Source organism: Mytilus galloprovincialis, chromosome 1 (assembly GCF_965363235.1).
Source record: "Mytilus galloprovincialis chromosome 1, xbMytGall1.hap1.1, whole genome shotgun sequence".
NCBI lineage: Eukaryota > Metazoa > Mollusca > Bivalvia > Mytilida > Mytilidae > Mytilus > Mytilus galloprovincialis.
Window position 1 is genome coordinate 5,318,381 of NC_134838.1, and position 18,180 is coordinate 5,336,560.

Here is an 18,180-nt window from a genome sequence, read left to right on the forward strand (position 1 = left end):
TATTTGTTTTGCTGTACCAGTTCCGTGATCAAGGTTAGTTTCAGTTAATTTAATTTTATAGATCTATTTTAATATGTGCGTTTTAGAAGCACCATCAGGCATTTACATAAACTTGTTGATGATAACTTTGCAGACGACGGATGTTTACAACTTAGGAAATTTAGGGAAATATTTAGGGGAAAACCAATATTTAATGATAGGTTAATGACGAACCCTTCATTAAATGTTCATTAGTTAATGAGCAGTTCAGTTCAGTTTCTTGTATATTCCTCCATTAATTGTGGAGCACTACCCAAAGGGTATAGTTTTAGCAACTACTAGAACACACCCGTAATATCGCAGGTCCGTGACTGAATTAACTTCTCTTAGTATTAGTACTGTCATCTGATAAAGTCATGCCGATTATAAGATACACAATTTTCTCTGCTTTCAAATCTTTCTGTTTGAACCCGTCGAACTGGAACTTATCAATTATTGGTAATATTAAATATTTGGAAAACAAAAGGTCCTGGAATGGAGTATTTTTTAATCAACAGCATTGTCCTATATTAGTTATAAATAAAGTTGAATTCTTTGATTCGCTGTTTTACGTCATGCCCGCTAACAAATTGAAACTTATTTTTAGTCCAGATTTTTAGTATTCGTATTGTTATCTTAGAAAGTCTTACGGATTAAAATACTACAATAGGTAACAATTTGACAATTTAGTAGTGTCAACCCTGTGATTATGACCCGTTTATATGGCATATTAATCCTGAATACACCGTTTGGTGGTGCGCCTGTCAGATGCGGAACGTACAGATAAGGTAATAGGTAACAGGTGATTATACTATTGGTATCGATATCGGACTCGACCCGGAACTTCCTAATTATTGGCGATATCAATTACGTGGAATACAAAAGGGCCTGGAGTGGTGTAATTTTTAATCTACACCTTTGTACTATATTAGTTGTATATAAAGTTGAATTCTTTGATTCGTCGTTTTTACGTGATGACGGCTGACAAATTGGACCTCGTAATTTTAGTATTATAGATATACACCTTAAAACACAAGGAAACATTTAATTATATACAGATGACTGAATTTGGTTATAATAATCACTAAATAATATATATCATAATTAATTCATAGGATTGTCATCGTAAAGTTTTAAAAAATATATAATAATTCATATGTGCTGGGGTGTAAGAAAACGTTAGGTAACAACTGCATATATTTACAAATATCCCCCCTGGATCCGCCTATGTGTCCTTGTCAGTTCAATTTCGATCTATGAATCTGAATGTCCCTATGGTATATTTCGCCCCTCTTTTATGTCCCTTGTCAGAAAAAAAAAGATTGTTCCATCAAATACATTTGACAATATTTTATATTCTAAAAACTTTGCGAAGATAATTAACGGAATAGATATTTGACTATCATTACCATGGACACATCTAAGGCTTTCGATTGATTATTTTTGACGAATTCAATATTTGTCAGCTTTTTTATAAAGCTAAACTTTTTCACGCTTCGCTGAATGGTATGCAGTGATTGGGTAAACCTAAAAAGGTTCCGAAAAACGGAAGCGCATATTATTTTTGTTGCACGTCACATTTGAAATTTCGCAGCAGCACTTTACAAACGAATTTGATACAGTATGGCAAGTACAACTGCTTCATGGGAAGTTGTGGGAAAAGGGAAAAAGACTAAAAGTCAAATTCCCCATCTAACTAGACAGGATAAGAAGAACTTTGTGGATAACATGCCCAGAATTGAGGCAAATGGTAAGTTTTAGCACAAGCCGGTTCTCGTGAATTTGAAATTGAAAAATTTCACATCGATATCTGCGTTATCCCAATTTGTACATCAAAATCAAGAAAGAAGGAAAGGAATAGGATGTTTCCCGGCAAGTTCGTTTGTTTCATTATTCGGTTCATTAGATTTTTTTCGTAATGCGTTGGAGTAAAAGCTACACTACGTCTACAGGCCACAATGTCAATGGAAAAACGACATAAAATGTACGACTTCACAGAAATCACTAGTCCAAATAATTATGACCACTGGCAAGGCTATTTTATTTTTTTCTGCGACGCCTTCCTATAGCCTTGCCAGAATTCATAATTATTTGGACTAACAATGACTAAGAAATCACAAAATTTAGTTAGCTTTTATTCAGTTTTAAAGATCCATGCATATCATGCATATGTTTTGTATTAAATCAATAACATCATTTTGTCAATTAACATACACCTTAACGCTATTTGTCCGCATTACTGGAATTCACACAGGTTCCCGTTAAATTTTGACACCATAAAGCAAAATATCTAACGCCACAATGGAAAAGTGATTGTTGTGTGCGTCAAAAGTTCAAGCGGCCGGTCAGCCGGGATTAGCGATAAGGTGTATTCCGCTCGACAATGTATTAGATTTTGTAAGGTTGACAGGCTTTTTTAGCTATCATTTTGTTAAGGTAAAATGATTCAAATTTTCAGGAGAAAGCTGCTTCACATTTGGAATTTTGAAAGGATTTTTCATATATGTACATAAAATTATGTATGGCTAGTCCAAATAATTATGACGTCTAGAAAGGCGTTTAAATTTTTTTCTTTGACATCTTACATCAACGCAAGGCATCAAAGCAAAAATTTAAAATAGCCTTCCAAGACGTCATGCTTATTTGGACTAAATGTATGGCCTATTATTTTAATTAGTAATTTGTTTCATTAATTTTATTTTTAAAAACCTTCAAAGTAACTAAATGGTGAACCCAAATATAATGTTTATATATCTGTACTTGTTTTCACTGTATTCAGAAAAAAACATGCAGTCGATACCTACATAATTATATGAGTCAAGATGATAAAAGTTTTCTTGTTTGAATAGACGTATTTACACATGTAGTTCACTATACAGTTTTTGATTTACTCATTATTGAAGGCCGTACAGAGACTTGGGGATCTCCATGACTTGTTTTATGATGGCGCACCACCACAGTTAAAATATCTTCCACCACCATCAAATGATCACTGCCGTTGTCAAAAATTTGTTTTGATATTTCTTGCTGCCACCATTTTTTGTTAGCATTTATATAATTAATTGCTTGTCATTGCATTAGCCTTAGGCTTTTGTATAATAATCAAAAGGGTCCTCCTAATAACCGTTCTAACGCCTGAGGGATGTATTCCGATCAAGATCGCTAATCACTTAAACAGGTAGATCAACAAACCTTAAAGGAGAACAATTAATCAAGATAGACAATTGATTTATTGCATTATTTAATTACATTTTAGCAAATGCAATTGCCAAATTAGATTAGATAAATAAATTTTTAAAACAGTTTAACATGTCAAAAGAATTGATTGATTGTTAGTCTCTTAGTGTCCAGTGGCAAATATTTGCTACACGTTCACGACAAGAAACCAGTTAGAAAAAAAAGGTTTAACAAGTCAAACACATGCTTTTGTATTGACTTACCCGATCAGCATCTGCCATTTAAGCTCACCTGACCTGAAAGGTCAAGTGAGCTTTTCTCATCACATGGCATCCGTTGTCTGTCGTCCGTAAACTTTTACAAAAATCTTCTCCTCTGAAACTACTGGGCCAAATTTAACCAAACTTGGCCACAATCAACCTTGGGTTATCTAGTTTAAAAAATGTGTCCGATGACCTGGCCATCAAACCAAGATGGCTGCCATGGGTAAAAATAGAACACAGGGGTAAAATGTATATTTTGGCAAAGCATTTAGAGCAAATCTGACATGGGTTAATTTGTTGATCAGGTCAAGATCTATCTGCCCTGAAATGTTCAGACCAATCGGAAATCCTGTTGCTGGGTTGCTGCCCCTGAATTGGTCATTTGAAGGAAATTTTGCAGTTTTTGGTTATTATCTTGAATACTATTATAGATAGAGATAAACTTTAAACAGCAATAATGTTCAGCAAAATAAGACCTACAAATAAGTCAACATGACTAAAATTGTCAGTCAACCCCTTAAGGAGTTATTGCCCTTTATAGTCAATTTTCATTTTTTGTAACTTGTACAAAAATCTTCTTCTCTGAAACTACTGGGCCAAATTTAAACTAACTTGGCCACAATCACAATTGTGGTATATAGTTTAAAACATGTGTCCGATGACCCCACCTACCAAATAAAATGGCCGACATGACTAAAATTAGAACATAGTGGTAAAATGCAGTTTTTGCTTTATATCTTTGAAACTAAGACATTTAGGGCAAATCTTTCAAGATTTAAATGTCCATCAGAATAAGATCTATCCCCTCACAAATTTTCAGATGAATCCTATAACCCGTTGTTGGGTTGCTGCCCTAAAATTGGTAATTTTAAGGAAATTTTACAGTTTTTGGTTATTACATATTATGTATCTTGAATACTATTACAGATAAAGATAAACTGTAAACAGCAATAAAGATTGCAGTAAAGTAAGATCTAAAAATAAGTCAACGTGACCAAAATTGTCAGAGAACCCCTTAAGGAGTAATTGTCCTTTTTAATCAATATTGAACAACTTTTCGTCATTTTTGTAACTTGTACAAAAATCTTCTTTTCTAAAACTATGGGCCAAATTTAACCAAACTTGGCCACAATCATTACTAGGGTATCTATTTTAAAAAAAGTGTCTAATGACCCTGCCTACCAACCAAGATGGCCGACATCAGTAAATACAGTAACAGGTGAGTGACACAGGCTCTTGAGAGCCTCTAGTTTAAACAAGTATAAAATAAGACTTAAACAGAACATAATTTCATGCCAAATAACACAAGTACAGCAAAACTGTCTTTACAAGTTAAAAAGTAAAAACATAAATATCAAACTTGATAATCTGAAGAAATTTCATATCGTTATTCTGAATTCATTTCGTAGTTTACAATCAATTTGATACAACCGTTTTTCCAGTTTACATTCAGAATGTAAAGATGCATGTTGTATAGTATATAACTCGTTTGCATATCTCTTCAACCTTCAAAACATGTATGAATCGTTTCATTGTTAAAGCTGCAAATGGGCAATACATGTACCGGATCATAACTTCTGAATTTAACAGTGAAAATAAAGATCCCTTGATTTTTCACCCTTAAGCTTCGATTAAGTGGGAGCCATGCAGACTTGACACTATAATTGTTTCAAATGACAATGAATCAATGAAAATATTGATTATTCTGAAAATTCAAATAAATAACATTTGAATAAGCAATATATCAGCCTGTTTACCGTTCCTAACATAAATGAACATGGAGGGATGAAATACTTTCGATTGTTTATATGCCGTACAGTGTAGACACTGGGTTTCATCATTGTAAAATTCCTCCATCATCCAATTTTCATTCATGGAGATCCCTGAGACCTATAATTGTTACTTTCTGTGTCATATTTTTCTCGTGTGAATAGTTGTCTTATTGGTAATCATACCACAATTTCTTATTTTTATATGACAGTTTACACAATGGTTTATAAAATGGATGAAGAAAAGCCTTGTTTAAATGACATCAAAGAAATGGGAGAGAAAATTTACTCAACATATTTATATCTTCAAGATTCATTTGGAAAATTATGATTTCTTGGTAGTACATTAAAATGGAAAAAAAATGCAGGCTTTCAAGTTATAATTTTGTTACTCGTGCTATGAGTTGATTGGCCAACAATTGTAAATAATATCCGTTTATTCACATACATGCATGTAGAAACAAAGGCAAATATTAATTAAATTTCATTGGCCTGTCTCACTAACATAACCTAGCGAAGAAGAAAATTTGATTTCACATTTCTTTGTTACACATTTATAGATGTAAATGCTGAAAGGACATCTTATCATGCTTGATTTTATTAATATGGCAAAAAGCAAATAATACATTGGGAACCTTAATTCAACATGTGCAGAAACGAAGTTGATTTCGAAAGCCCTTTCTACTTCTAATTCTTTAGTATTTAAATTTTTAATTTAGCTCCTCTTCAAGAGTCGACTACCATGTACCAAGCTTTCATTGAGAAAGAACTGAGAGCAAATGGAATTAATAATGCCAAAACCTCACCAAAGGATACTACTAACAAGAATGTTAATAACAAGAAACCTAACCAACCAAAGAAAAAGAAGAGTGACCAAGACAAAAAGAAGAAAGTCATTACTTTAGACGAAGCCATTAAAACGGTTAGTTTAATTGTACTTTTTCTTTTTAATGTCATTTTAGACATGTTAGACAAATGTTTTTCACTTTCCACCTATAGTACTGTTTACTGTGTGTAAACAACATGAACAATAAGGTATAAGGTTGCAAGTTTCAACATCTAATAAGATATAATGCATAAAGTTTTTACCATATTTCTATTCATACGACATTTTCACCACCTAATAACAGAATATCCAGTAGTTTCATATAACCTGTTGACTTTTAAAATTTTAAAGTATATATGCTAAAGGAGTAGGTCCGGTAAGGACCGATTTTGGCCTCAAATTTCAGGTTCATCTGACGAAAGATGTTGACCACTTTTTAAACACTTAAGTGTCTCTTTTATTTGATTCAATTAATTTATGTGAAAGATGTTAACTAATTTAGTCATTTAAAACGCTCCGATTCAAGCTCAAATGACAAATATGAAAAGTCTACCAAATACAAATATGCTGAAAAATGTCACTTTTAAGATGGTTTTTGTAAAAAATGAAAGTGGCCGCATCCGTGTTCATCATCAACCTTTAAATATGTTATGTATTATCATCAAATACAACTTACATTTAAATATTTTGGATGAACACGAATGCGGCCACTTTCGTTTTACACGGAAACCGTCTAAAATTTAACCATAATGCTAGAATTGTGAAGATTTCAGTAATTTAGCATGACTTAATGGTGCCAGTTCTCGATATATGTACATTGTATTGTCAAAAACAGCCCATATTTATGTAGCAGAAGCATTCTTATGTCCAATAAATAACTAAAAGTATACATTTTAACAACTTTGTAAAACTGCTATATTTTGGGGTCAAAAAGGGGTCTTACTGGACCTACTCCTTTGTTGTATCCATATGAAGTGAACACATTAAACAAAACATCAGGGGGTGGGGGGTAATCCATCTGTGCCCCATTAGCACATTCTTCTTTTATTTTATGATCATTAAAACTAAAAGTAATGCATTTGAACTTGATTAAAAACAAATTTTTGAATTTTACTGTTGATATATTTTAGATAACCCAGGATGAAGTTTCATCTTTACTTACGATGACCCAGACGAGGTTTCCTGATAGCATTGATGTTTGGCTGAAGGATCTAGCATCATTTCTTAACTTGAAACTTGAAGATGTCCAAGAAACAACTGACCCTTTATTTACTGGAAAACCAAAAGGTAATGTAAAATCAATTCAATGCAGAAAAAATTCACAATGCTAGAACATGACAGTAGATTGTAATTGAGCATATTATGTTTAAACTGGTAACAGAAATGGTGTTACCTACAATTTCTGCAAGTATACCTGCATCAGATTTTTCTTTAAAGGCAATAAATAATTCTTTGTATACAATGTACTAAATTGATGAATGTTTAGTTATTGCTCTAATATGCTTCTTTTGGACAATTGTCTGATTGACAATCACACTACACTGCCTTATTTTACATAAGTGCTGTAAGATTAATATATAAAAATATCAGTGGTAATATAACCATGGATGGATTTTTATGTGTAGTAAATTATTTTGAAGACATATAAAAAAAAATATGGGTGGTATAGGGGTGAAATATGAGACTTGCATGTACTTGAACAGCTTCCTGAAATAAAAATAAGAAACAATTGCCTTACTAATTAATATGTATAACCAATGTTGTAGAATATCCAGCCAATAAACTGAACAGTAACTGCCAAGAGATGATCAGATGCACCATTAGTGAAGCACCAGCTGAAACCCAGGAACACATGTTCTATCACTGTGTACAGATGATGTTAGAATCATCTAAAGGTAGATCATCAACATTGTTTTAAACTTTAACTTGAAATAATACACTGATGTCCAAACATGTACAGAAATACATTCTGTATTTGTAGTCTATAATTTGTGTAATATTAAATGAGGTGTGGTGGAAATCTAGATAACTACCCAACAACACAAGAATCACAAACAAAAAAGATATATCTAGAGTTTAATTTAGTGTGGTAGAAATATTTTCATTAGAAGTTCACAGTATAGGCTATACTTTCACTTGAGATCCTCCTAATACAGATGTATATTATAGATGGTTTTTATTTTTTAAATTTGCTATGAATTCATTTATTTTCAAAAATACATGTACTTGATTTTGTCGATATGTTAAAGCTCAATATAGTAAACCAGCCAAAGGAAATTAAGACTTTGTTGAACATTTAAATTTACAGTAGTTGAATAGGGAATGCACAATCCTTTTGGGAATTTTTCAAAGCATGCTTTTAAAGATTAAAGATGATATAAATATGGCATGTATGATAGCTTCAACAAATTAAAAATTCCTGATTATGTTTTCTTTTTTTCCACAGTCCATTCTACCTATGGATACAGAGTGTTTTTACAACTTCTTGTTCAAGTGAAGCCAAGTGTGGTAATATCAAAGTTACAACAGGTAAAATACCTTTATAAACCAGATTTCCTTTATTGTTTTCATTTATGCAATGAAGAGATTGTATTCTTATTTTGTTGTCAAATCATACTGCATTGTTCCCTGTACTATTTTGATTTTGGTTCAAATTGGCAAAGTGTATTTTTTTAACCTGGTGATGTCAAATATTGAGGGACCAGTCCAATATTGCCAAATGGTGTCATTGCAAAGATTAGTACTGTTGAAGAGGTTTACATTTCTTATGTACTTTAACTAGAGAAAATAAAAAGAAAGGGATGAAACAAATCAATGTAAACTACTTAGAATTCATTCCAAAGCTTACAAAGTTTTATCATCCTGTCAAGACCATGGCTTTGCAGTGTTTCTTTTGAAGCATGCATGATAATTCATTACTGTTTATTTCAGTTGTCCATGGTTGTCATAAGAAACCTGTATAATGATAAATTTTTGGCAACAATTTGTCCTTGTATTGCCTTTTTCAAAATGAAGGAAATATTAATTCAGTCAACAAGGTTTGCTATTTTCTGTTAAAAATAGTAAGATCAAATGCACGACTTATATATTATCGTTAATTTAATGAGGTTGATTTTCTCGCTTGACCCGGTACAGCGAAAGTGAGAAAAGCAATCAAGTTGAGATGACCAATGATAAACTATTTATTGCTATTTTACCTATGAAGATATTGTTAATGACAACAGCACTTCTTCCCTTAGCAAGAATATTTCATATCACTGTGCTGAGAAAGGAAATTATCAGTCAGTATAAGATCAAAGGAAAATTTCGTAAATAGCAATAAATTAGATTATACATGTATCAACTTTTTTATACACATATTATATCTTTATTAACCTATTTTGATATACACTCAGCTTAAGTGAATTGTATACATTGATTATTCTTACCATATGTTGTATAATTTTCAGTATGAAGAGTTGGTTTCCACCAACACCAACAACCCAAAGAAGTGTTTGTCTATCTTGTGGGCCCTCAGCCAATCTGCCAGAGATTTCAAGTGTGGATTGAGGATCTGGTTCAAAGTAATGCTTCCTTCTCTCAGCTCTAAAGGACTTGCTCCATTCTGTGTGGAATATCTGGAAAATCTTTTCAAGTGAGTAATTAATAGTCACATGCTTTAAAACATTAATTACAGTGTTCAAAAGGACTTTTTGTGCTGACATGAATTGTCATTGATATGGTTATATTTACAAATTTACTGTTTACAAATTTTTGAATTTTTTGAAATACTAAGGCTTTTCTACCTCAGGCATAGATTACCTTAGCTGTATTTGGCTAAACTTTTAGCAATTTTGATCCTCAATGCTCTTCAACTTTGTAATTTATTTGGCCTTTTTAACTTTTTTGGATTCGAGAGTCACTGATGAGTCTTTTGTAGACGAAATGCGCGTCTGGCGTATATACTAAATTTAGTCCTGGTATCTATGATGAGTTTATTTAGTATGTTGAAGAAGACCAGAGTAAAGATTGCCTTAGCTAATGCTGTATAAATGTTAAGTGGGATATTAATTAGAAGGAAAAGAGATTGCAGAATACCAGTATTAGCTTTCAGTAGAATTATTTCAGATTTCATATTTATGTGTTTTAAATTAGTAAATTGGTGTTTTTAACACAGTCTATATCAATTTGACTTGTATCTATACTATTAAACGAGAAAACCTCATTTTGTGTGTCGCTTCTCTTCCTCCCACAATAAATTAATCATCATGCCTCTGTGTCCTATAGGTACCATGCATAGTCGCATTTGTCATCCATTCTTATGACTATTCAATTTGGGTTATTTCGGGAAAAAAACAAAATATATTGAATATTGTTCCCGTCATCAAATCGACTTTTAAGTCCCACATAATTTCCAGTTTTAGAAAAAGAGAACCAATCCTATGAGAGATAACAAAAATGAAAATTAAATAAGCCAATCAGAGCGTTCTCCATATCGTGGTTTTTAGATCGTGAGAACCACTACAATTATATCTCGGTTTATACTTGCACATAATTTTCATAAGTACTCGGACAGTGTGATAGTAAATAGAAAATCAAACACACTTTAATATTTATAATATAGATACGTATATTGATAGTATACAGAAACGCAAAAATAATGGAATATAACAGAAAACAAAATGATAAAGGACTTTGAAAAAAAAAGAGAGGGCTTAAAAATATTGTCCTATATGTCTTTTGATATCATTTCTTACATTCTCCAGACCGCGGCATAATATCTTTTAAAAAAATTCATCCTAAAATTGTTAGCATACTTTCAACCAAGCTTAAAATGCCCATGATTTCGCTTTTAAGTCAAACAGGACTTCCGGTTTTAAACTTGCACATAAGTTGCATAAGAGTACTCAGGGACAGGACAATAATTATCACATTGATAGAGACTATCTATATAATATAGCAGTGATCGCCTAGGAGAAGAAACTTGAAATTGATATTTAATAGCAAAAACACTATATTTATAGTATACACAATCTGAGAAACACGAAAATAATGGAATTTAACAGAGAAAAAAAATAACGGATTTTGGAAACAAAGGAGAGGTTTAAACTGTTACCAAGTACCTAAGAATTTTGATACCTTTTCTGAAATTCTACAGACATGAAATCTTTTACTGAGATTCTCCAGAGACAAAATCTTTAACAAAAATTCTCCCATCAACAGTTTACATACTTTCAACCAAGCTCTAAATGCCCGCAATTTTGCGGGTGTGTTCTAGTAATACTTTAAAATTTCATAGTTAAAAATGATTAAAAAACTGGTACATTTACAAAAGGTGACTGTTGTGAAGATACATTTAACAGAAATTGTATCTGATTAATTAGGTTACTGCTGGTAAGTTAGAAGTTCATGTATATGATGTTTACAATGTAATTATAGGAGGCATACAGATATGAAGAGAGTTTATGGTGAAGTTTCAGTGAGGGAGTATTTTCATATGATGGATGCTGTTTTTGAGGACCACCATTTCTCTAATGAGCTTAAGAAGAAACTGGTAGCTCTCTATCCTAAGATGAAGGTTAGACTTACTGTAATAAGCTTGAAATAAAATTGACTTGCTTGTATCTCAATTGTTACAGGGACATATTGCATCTAGTTTGAATGTAATTTTTCTTTAAAAAAATGTGTCCATTTAATTGATGAAGAAAACTTGATTTCACATAAGAAATTAATGATCTTGAACAATTACTTACAAAGCAGTCATATGATTGTATATATGTAAATGATTTGAGTAAAGGTTATGTCCTTGATTTAGTCATGATCTATTTGTGTAAGGGTATATCAGCTTTTGGGAAGGTGTCAAAGAGATATGCTTGGTTAAATAGTTGGATTATAGAAATGTTTCTAAACAGTTTTAACATTTTTTTTATAGGCATTTACAATTACAACAAGCTTTTTAAAGCAAGTATTGTTTTAGTTGTCAGAGTGTTCTCTCCAGGGCCGTTTAGATTAATGGCAATGTGATGCCATCAGATATGATTTTCTTTTGTATTATATAATGGATGTGATGCTATAATTTCTAGTAACGAGATAGTATACTTCAAATCATTCCAGTTTGTAAAATATTTAATGTTGTAGAATTGTAACTTGACAGTCAGTAACTTCATGTCCATATTTTGCAGAATGTAGCCTTTGGTGGAAAGAATCCTCCAGCAGCAAGAACAGTCTTCCCATCTTATTTAACTAGACTGACACAGAAATGTTCCAAGGATATGAAAACAGAGGTAGTTTTCTTTGATTTGGAAAAAGTTTTAACAATATACAAAAATACATTTAAATATCAAACATAGTTGTATAAGCTTTAGAAACCAGAACAAAAGTGAGGCTCCCTAAACATTTACGTTATCTTTATTTTGTATTGAAGCAAAAAATATTTTCTAAAATTGTATTTTCTTTTTATCCCTCAAACAAATATTAACTAACACGACTAATTATGTTTTGTTTTACTATCATAATCAATAAATTTTCTACTAGTTTTTTAGTGCCTGATTGTAGGATAAAAGATCTGTTGAAATCAATTATTATTTACTAGACTTTTTGTTTTCTGTCTGAATAAAAGAGAGAAAGGCAGCAACAGATATATACATATTTTGCCAATAACTTAGTTAAAATAATACCCTTGTCTATTTTCAGCTGTTCAATTGTCTGATCAACTGTCTGGTGACTGATAAACAATGCTACAGTGTGTGGTGTCAGATGTATACTAACAAATTACTTCCTTCAAGGTAGGTTTTAAGCTAAATTCCATTTCAGCAGTCTTCACACTCTACCACAGGCCCATCAGACCAGGCTTGTAAAAAATACTATCGGCCCTGTAAAAATTATCTCTTCAGGCCAATACAATTTAACTAAATTATCACAAATTCTGCTCTGGCCTGTAGCTTCTAAAGTTTATCGTGAAGATGACTTTTAATATAGGTTCTTGGCTTTGTTGAACTTGGGAGTGCTACTATAGTTATGTAGAATGAAAACATAATTTGATCGTACCGCAAAACCTTATTAACTTAGAAGATTCAGTAAATGATAAATTTGAAACTGTGGTAAAAAAAAATCAAAGTAAAAGTTTTATTTAAGAATAAATATTAATGACAAGCATGACCATTGATGACAAGAGGAATACATGTAGAAGAAAAATTTTGAAAAAAAATATATATGAAAGTTCCTGTGAATAAAAAACCTTCAAAACAATGGAAACAACGATCAGTATTAATATGTTTGATGTGTCTCCCAGTTTGAAATGATTGTAAATGAACTTATTTAAAGACTCATTTTTATTTTCAGCATATTGTTACAACATTTACTACAGAATTGGAATAAATTGAGATCTAAGCTTGATAAAAAGTTGCTTCAGCAGACATTGAGGTCGTTCTCTATTACCAATGATGAGTTAGCTGCACAAGGCAAGAACAGCATGGAAGGCTATGGACAATGTTCTACTGCTTGCAGGGTAATAAAGATTCATTATAAAATTGAGAATGGAAATGGTGAATGTTTCAAAGAGGCAGCAACCCGACTAAAGAGCAGATATGTCTAATCAGAAAACATTTTGTCAACGCTACTGTCAAATTAGGCTTTGTAGGAAACTGAATGTCAAAGAGGATTGATAAACATTACTACTGCTAAACCAACAGGCTTCTAACAGGTTTTTAACATGTATTATTTTCCAATTTTAGGATCTGCTACTTGAGATGGAACAGACAAGATTTCCCTGGTTTTGGTTGATCTTTCTTCTGTGTGGAGTTGTCTCAGCTATAGTGGCATATGACTTGTTCTCAAGTCCAAGTGTTAAAGGTATTAATATCATTGTATATAAGAAAGGTATTGTCATTGTATATAAGTTGGACGTATATGGGGTAAAACTCCCTTTAAATACTAACATATAATCAATATACCAGTGGAACTTGCTAAAATCCTAAATATTTTTGTAGAAGCCACTTTATGTGAACAAGAGGGGAGAAAGATACTAAAGGGATATTCAAACTCATAAAACAAACTGACAATGCCATTGGCACAATTCATATCAAATTCAGAAGAAAAATAATGTGATTAAAAAAAATAAAAAATGGACTTACTATTTACATTCTATGCTGACTGCAGCGATAACAGGGGAGACACAGAACTCAGTGAAATAAGATAATTTAAACATTGCAAGGCAGATATCATCAAGATTATTGTATAATTATTTTGATGGCAGATTACACTTAGAATTGTTAATATAGTTCTCGTTATATGAAGATATTTTGTTTTACAGAATCCAAGACTATGAGATTTATGGAGAACTATGGGGTACTTGGATTCGTAGAACAGGTTTGGGGAAGGCTGACTACGTATTATGGCATTGTTTATGGGTAAGTGTTTTCATAGTTTTAAAATGATATTTTTATGTAAAAGAAAACCTGATGCACAAGATCATGAAGATGCTTTCTATAAATTTGGTCTTAGATTATTCTGTCTACACAGAAGTTTTAATTTTGCATAAAACTCAACTTTCAAAGATAAATATTGATTTCTTTCAAAGGAGTGAGGATTTTAAAATTAATTTATTCTATACAAACATTCATCATTCTTATTAAAATTATTCAGTCAGACCAAATACAAATTAAGTTTCCAGTATTCTTTTATTTGCAGCTAAAATTCAACTTTTATATTCTTTACAAAATTTTTATCATCACCCATTTACAATAACTTGACTTGTCAGTTTATTTTCCAAAGCATTACCATGCACACAATTTACTCATGTAGCTTCCATTCACATGATTTAATCATATTAACATTATACTTTAGCTGGTTGAGTGTCAACGTACCATTGTACTATGGCAAAGTAGAAGCCGTTGTTAGACCACAAGTCAACAAAATGGTAGAGGTCACTACCACCATGTGGGTCAAACTTGTGGATGTGACGGCACCTTATAGAGAATGGCTACTTGTCAAGTTAATTGCAGGATGGCATTGGGTAGGTTTTTAACCGGATATATGCAAAACTGCTAACCAGATATCAGAAAATTCAACTTTTGCAACCAAAAATTGTATTGAATGTTTTTGAGGTATAAGAAACAATAAGCTCCCTAACTCAGACACATAACTACCTTTTAATGAAAATGGGTGTATATGCCCAGCAGTTGACTTCCGTATAAAATTTTTATAATCTTTATAAAAATAAATGGCTGGAAAGGTTATGTAAGGTGTTTACAATGAATGAACACTAATCCAAAATAAGACATTTAATAGCTTTTAAGGATTATATGTTCACACAAGTCTTCCACATAATTATTTTAAAGTAAACATTGTTAGTGAAGCATATTGTTTATAATAGAAATTTTATAATAAAAGACCAACAAATTGAATGATTTAAAGTGTTATTATTAAAAAAATATATTTTATTGTTTTTTTTTAATATTTTGTAGGTATACTCACTATCACCAGAGTTTTTCAACCAGTTAGGAAATTATATTTCTATAGCCTGGAGTTGGGTCTGGGACAATGTCCTATTAATATATGGCCATGCGGCCAAATTATTTTTAACCGCCTATAAGTGGTTGGAACAAAATTTAATATTGTAAGTATTTATGTTGGAGGTTTTTTAAAGAAGAATCAAAATGATTAATTTAAAATAAGGAGATGTGGTGTGATTGATAATGAGACAACTGTTCAACAGAGACCATATGAAAGGGATTTAAGCAATTATATGTCACTTTACTAACTTCAACAATGAGAATAACGCATACTGTATGGGAAACAATTCAAAGAAGAAAAAAAAGATTTATGACAAATCAAGAAACTAAAAACAAATATGCCAAACCACAACCAACGACAACAATGACTTGCAAAATCATGACATGTTACAGAAAAATACAAATGGTCAGGGGATAGACATGTGAAGTTTTCAACATTAGAATATCAATCAGAGGAAAAGTATGAATTTGTTTAGATTCTTTACCCCTGTTAGATTGTATATTCTTAAATCAGAGATGAGCATGTGGAAAGGACTTGAATTTCTTTCAATTTTTCTCAAAATTACTTGCTGGACTGGTTAAATTTTCAGATATAGTGTTTAATTGTCAAACTTTATCTCTCTATTTTGCACAACAATTGTAAAAAAAAAATGAATGTGTGGTCCTGGAAGAATTTATATTTTCCTTGAATTAGAGAAAAACAGACAACACAGTGGCCAAAACAAAAATTCTCCACAAACCACTTCACAGAAAACTAAAGCTTGAGCAACACAAACCCACCCAAATATATACTCAGGTCTTCTAGAAGGTTAGGTTAATCCTTTACTAGTAGTACTGTTTTTGTTGGTCATGTTAAATAGATGAAACAAAATCATGTGACTATGATGTCACAATAGAGGAAAAAATATTGTGGCTACGTACAAACTATTAAATAAAACCAAAACCCAATGAAGTTAATTCTTACTGCCATCTTTTTCAGAAACAATTTTACAGCTAAGTCTTTACAACAGATGTATTCAACAGGAATCTCAGCCATACAGAATACTACCATGACATTTGTACAATGGTGTGGACAGATGATAAAGACAACTACATGATCTAAATACTTAAAACAGATTTTAATATATATATATATTGACACATTATTTCATGGAAATAAGTTTATTTTTAAAATTGTCAAATCTAGGATTGTTTGTCTATGCTAAAAAGGAAGGTATTAGATCTTGCCCACTTTAAACTTATCTTTTCAACACATTAAGTTCTATCTTTAAAAAAATATTTTTATACGACCGCAAATTTTGAAAAAATTTTCGTCGTATATTGCTATCACGTTGGCGTCTGCGTCGTCGTCGTCGTCGTCGTCCGGCGTCCGAATACTTTTAGTTTTCGCACTCTAACTTTAGTAAAAGTGAATAGAAATCTATGAAATTTTAACACAAGGTTTATGACCATAAAAGGAAGGTTGGTATTGATTTTGGGAGTTTTGGTCCCAACATTTTAGGAATAAGGGGCCAAAAAGGGCCCAAATAAGCATTTTCTTGGTTTTCGCACCATAACTTTAGTTTAAGTTAATAGAAATCTATGAAATTTTGACGCAAGGTTTATGACCACAAAAGAAAGATTGGGATTGATTTTGGGAGTTTTGGTTTCAATAGTTTAGGAATAAGGGGCCAATAAAGGGCCCAAATAAGCATTTTTCTTGGTTTTTGCACAATAACCTTAGGTTAAGTAAATGGAAATCTATGAAATTTATACACAATGTTTATGACCACAAAAGGAAGGTTGGTATTTATTTTGGGAGTTTAGGACCCAACAGATTAGGAATTAGGGGCCAAAAAGGGACATAAATAAGCATTTTTCTTGGTTTTCGCACTATAATGTTAGTATAAGTAAATACAAATCTATGAAATTTAAACACAAGGCTTATGACCATAAAAGGAAGGTTGGTATTGATTTTGGGAGTTTTGGTCCCAACAGTTTAGGAAAAAGCGGCCCAAAGGGTCCAAAATTAAACTTTGTTTGATTTCATCAAAATTGAATAATTGGGGTTCTTTGATATGCCGAATCTAACTGTATATGTAGATTCTCAACTTTTGGTCCCGTTTTCAAATTGGTCTACATTAAGGTCCAAAGGGTCCAAAATTAAACTTAGTTTGATTTTGACAAAAAATGAATCGGTTGGGTTTTTTGATATGTTGAATCTAAAAATGTACTTAGATTCTTGATTATTGAAGTTTTTTTGGTCCAGTTTTCAAATTGGTCTACATTAAGGTCCAAAGGGTCCAAAATTAAACTTTGTTTGATTTCATCAAAAATTGAATCCTTGGGGTTCTTTGATATGCCAAATCTAACTGTGTATGTAGATTCTTCATTTTTGGTCCTGTTTTCAAATTTCAAATTCTACATTAAAGTCCAAAGGGTCCAAAATTAAACTAAGTTTGATTTTAACAAAAATTGAATTCTTGGGCCTCTTTGATATGCTGAATCTAAACATGTACTTAGATTTTTGATTATTGGCCCAGTTTTCAAGTTGGTCCAAATCAGGATCTAAAATTATTATATTAAGTATTGTGCAATAGCAAGTCTTTTCAATTGCACAGTATTGTGCAATGGCAAGAAATATCTAATTGCACAAT

At 31.7% G+C, this 18,180-nt stretch overlaps 1 protein-coding gene across 1 annotated transcript; it reads left to right on the forward strand.

Moving 5' to 3' along the window:
- The first annotated feature begins 1,570 nt into the window (after positions 1-1,570).
- Positions 1,571-16,831, forward strand: LOC143063689 (transmembrane protein 214-like). Its single transcript, XM_076236009.1, has 15 exons — positions 1,571-1,768; positions 5,947-6,149; positions 7,184-7,340; positions 7,820-7,948; positions 8,500-8,582; positions 9,503-9,687; positions 11,472-11,610; positions 12,215-12,316; positions 12,726-12,817; positions 13,374-13,539; positions 13,766-13,883; positions 14,344-14,440; positions 14,877-15,045; positions 15,497-15,648; positions 16,524-16,831. The coding sequence occupies exons 1-15, from the start codon at positions 1,642-1,644 to the stop codon at positions 16,639-16,641; spliced, it is 2,037 nt and encodes a 678-aa protein (XP_076092124.1). The 5' UTR covers positions 1,571-1,641; the 3' UTR covers positions 16,642-16,831.
- Positions 16,832-18,180: the final 1,349 nt, after the last annotated feature.

What these genes read in the sequence shown, in the direction of transcription:
- LOC143063689 (XM_076236009.1), top strand. Translation starts at nt 1,642, where the DNA reads ATGGCAAGTACAACTGCTTCATGGGAAGTTGTGGGAAAAGGGAAAAAG. An exon ending in AATGTTCTACTGCTTGCAGG is followed by an intron (nt 13,540 to 13,765) that starts GTAATAAAGATT and finishes TTCCAATTTTAG; the next exon opens with GATCTGCTACTTGAGATGGA. An exon ending in TATTATGGCATTGTTTATGG is followed by an intron (nt 14,441 to 14,876) that starts GTAAGTGTTTTC and finishes ATTATACTTTAG; the next exon opens with CTGGTTGAGTGTCAACGTAC.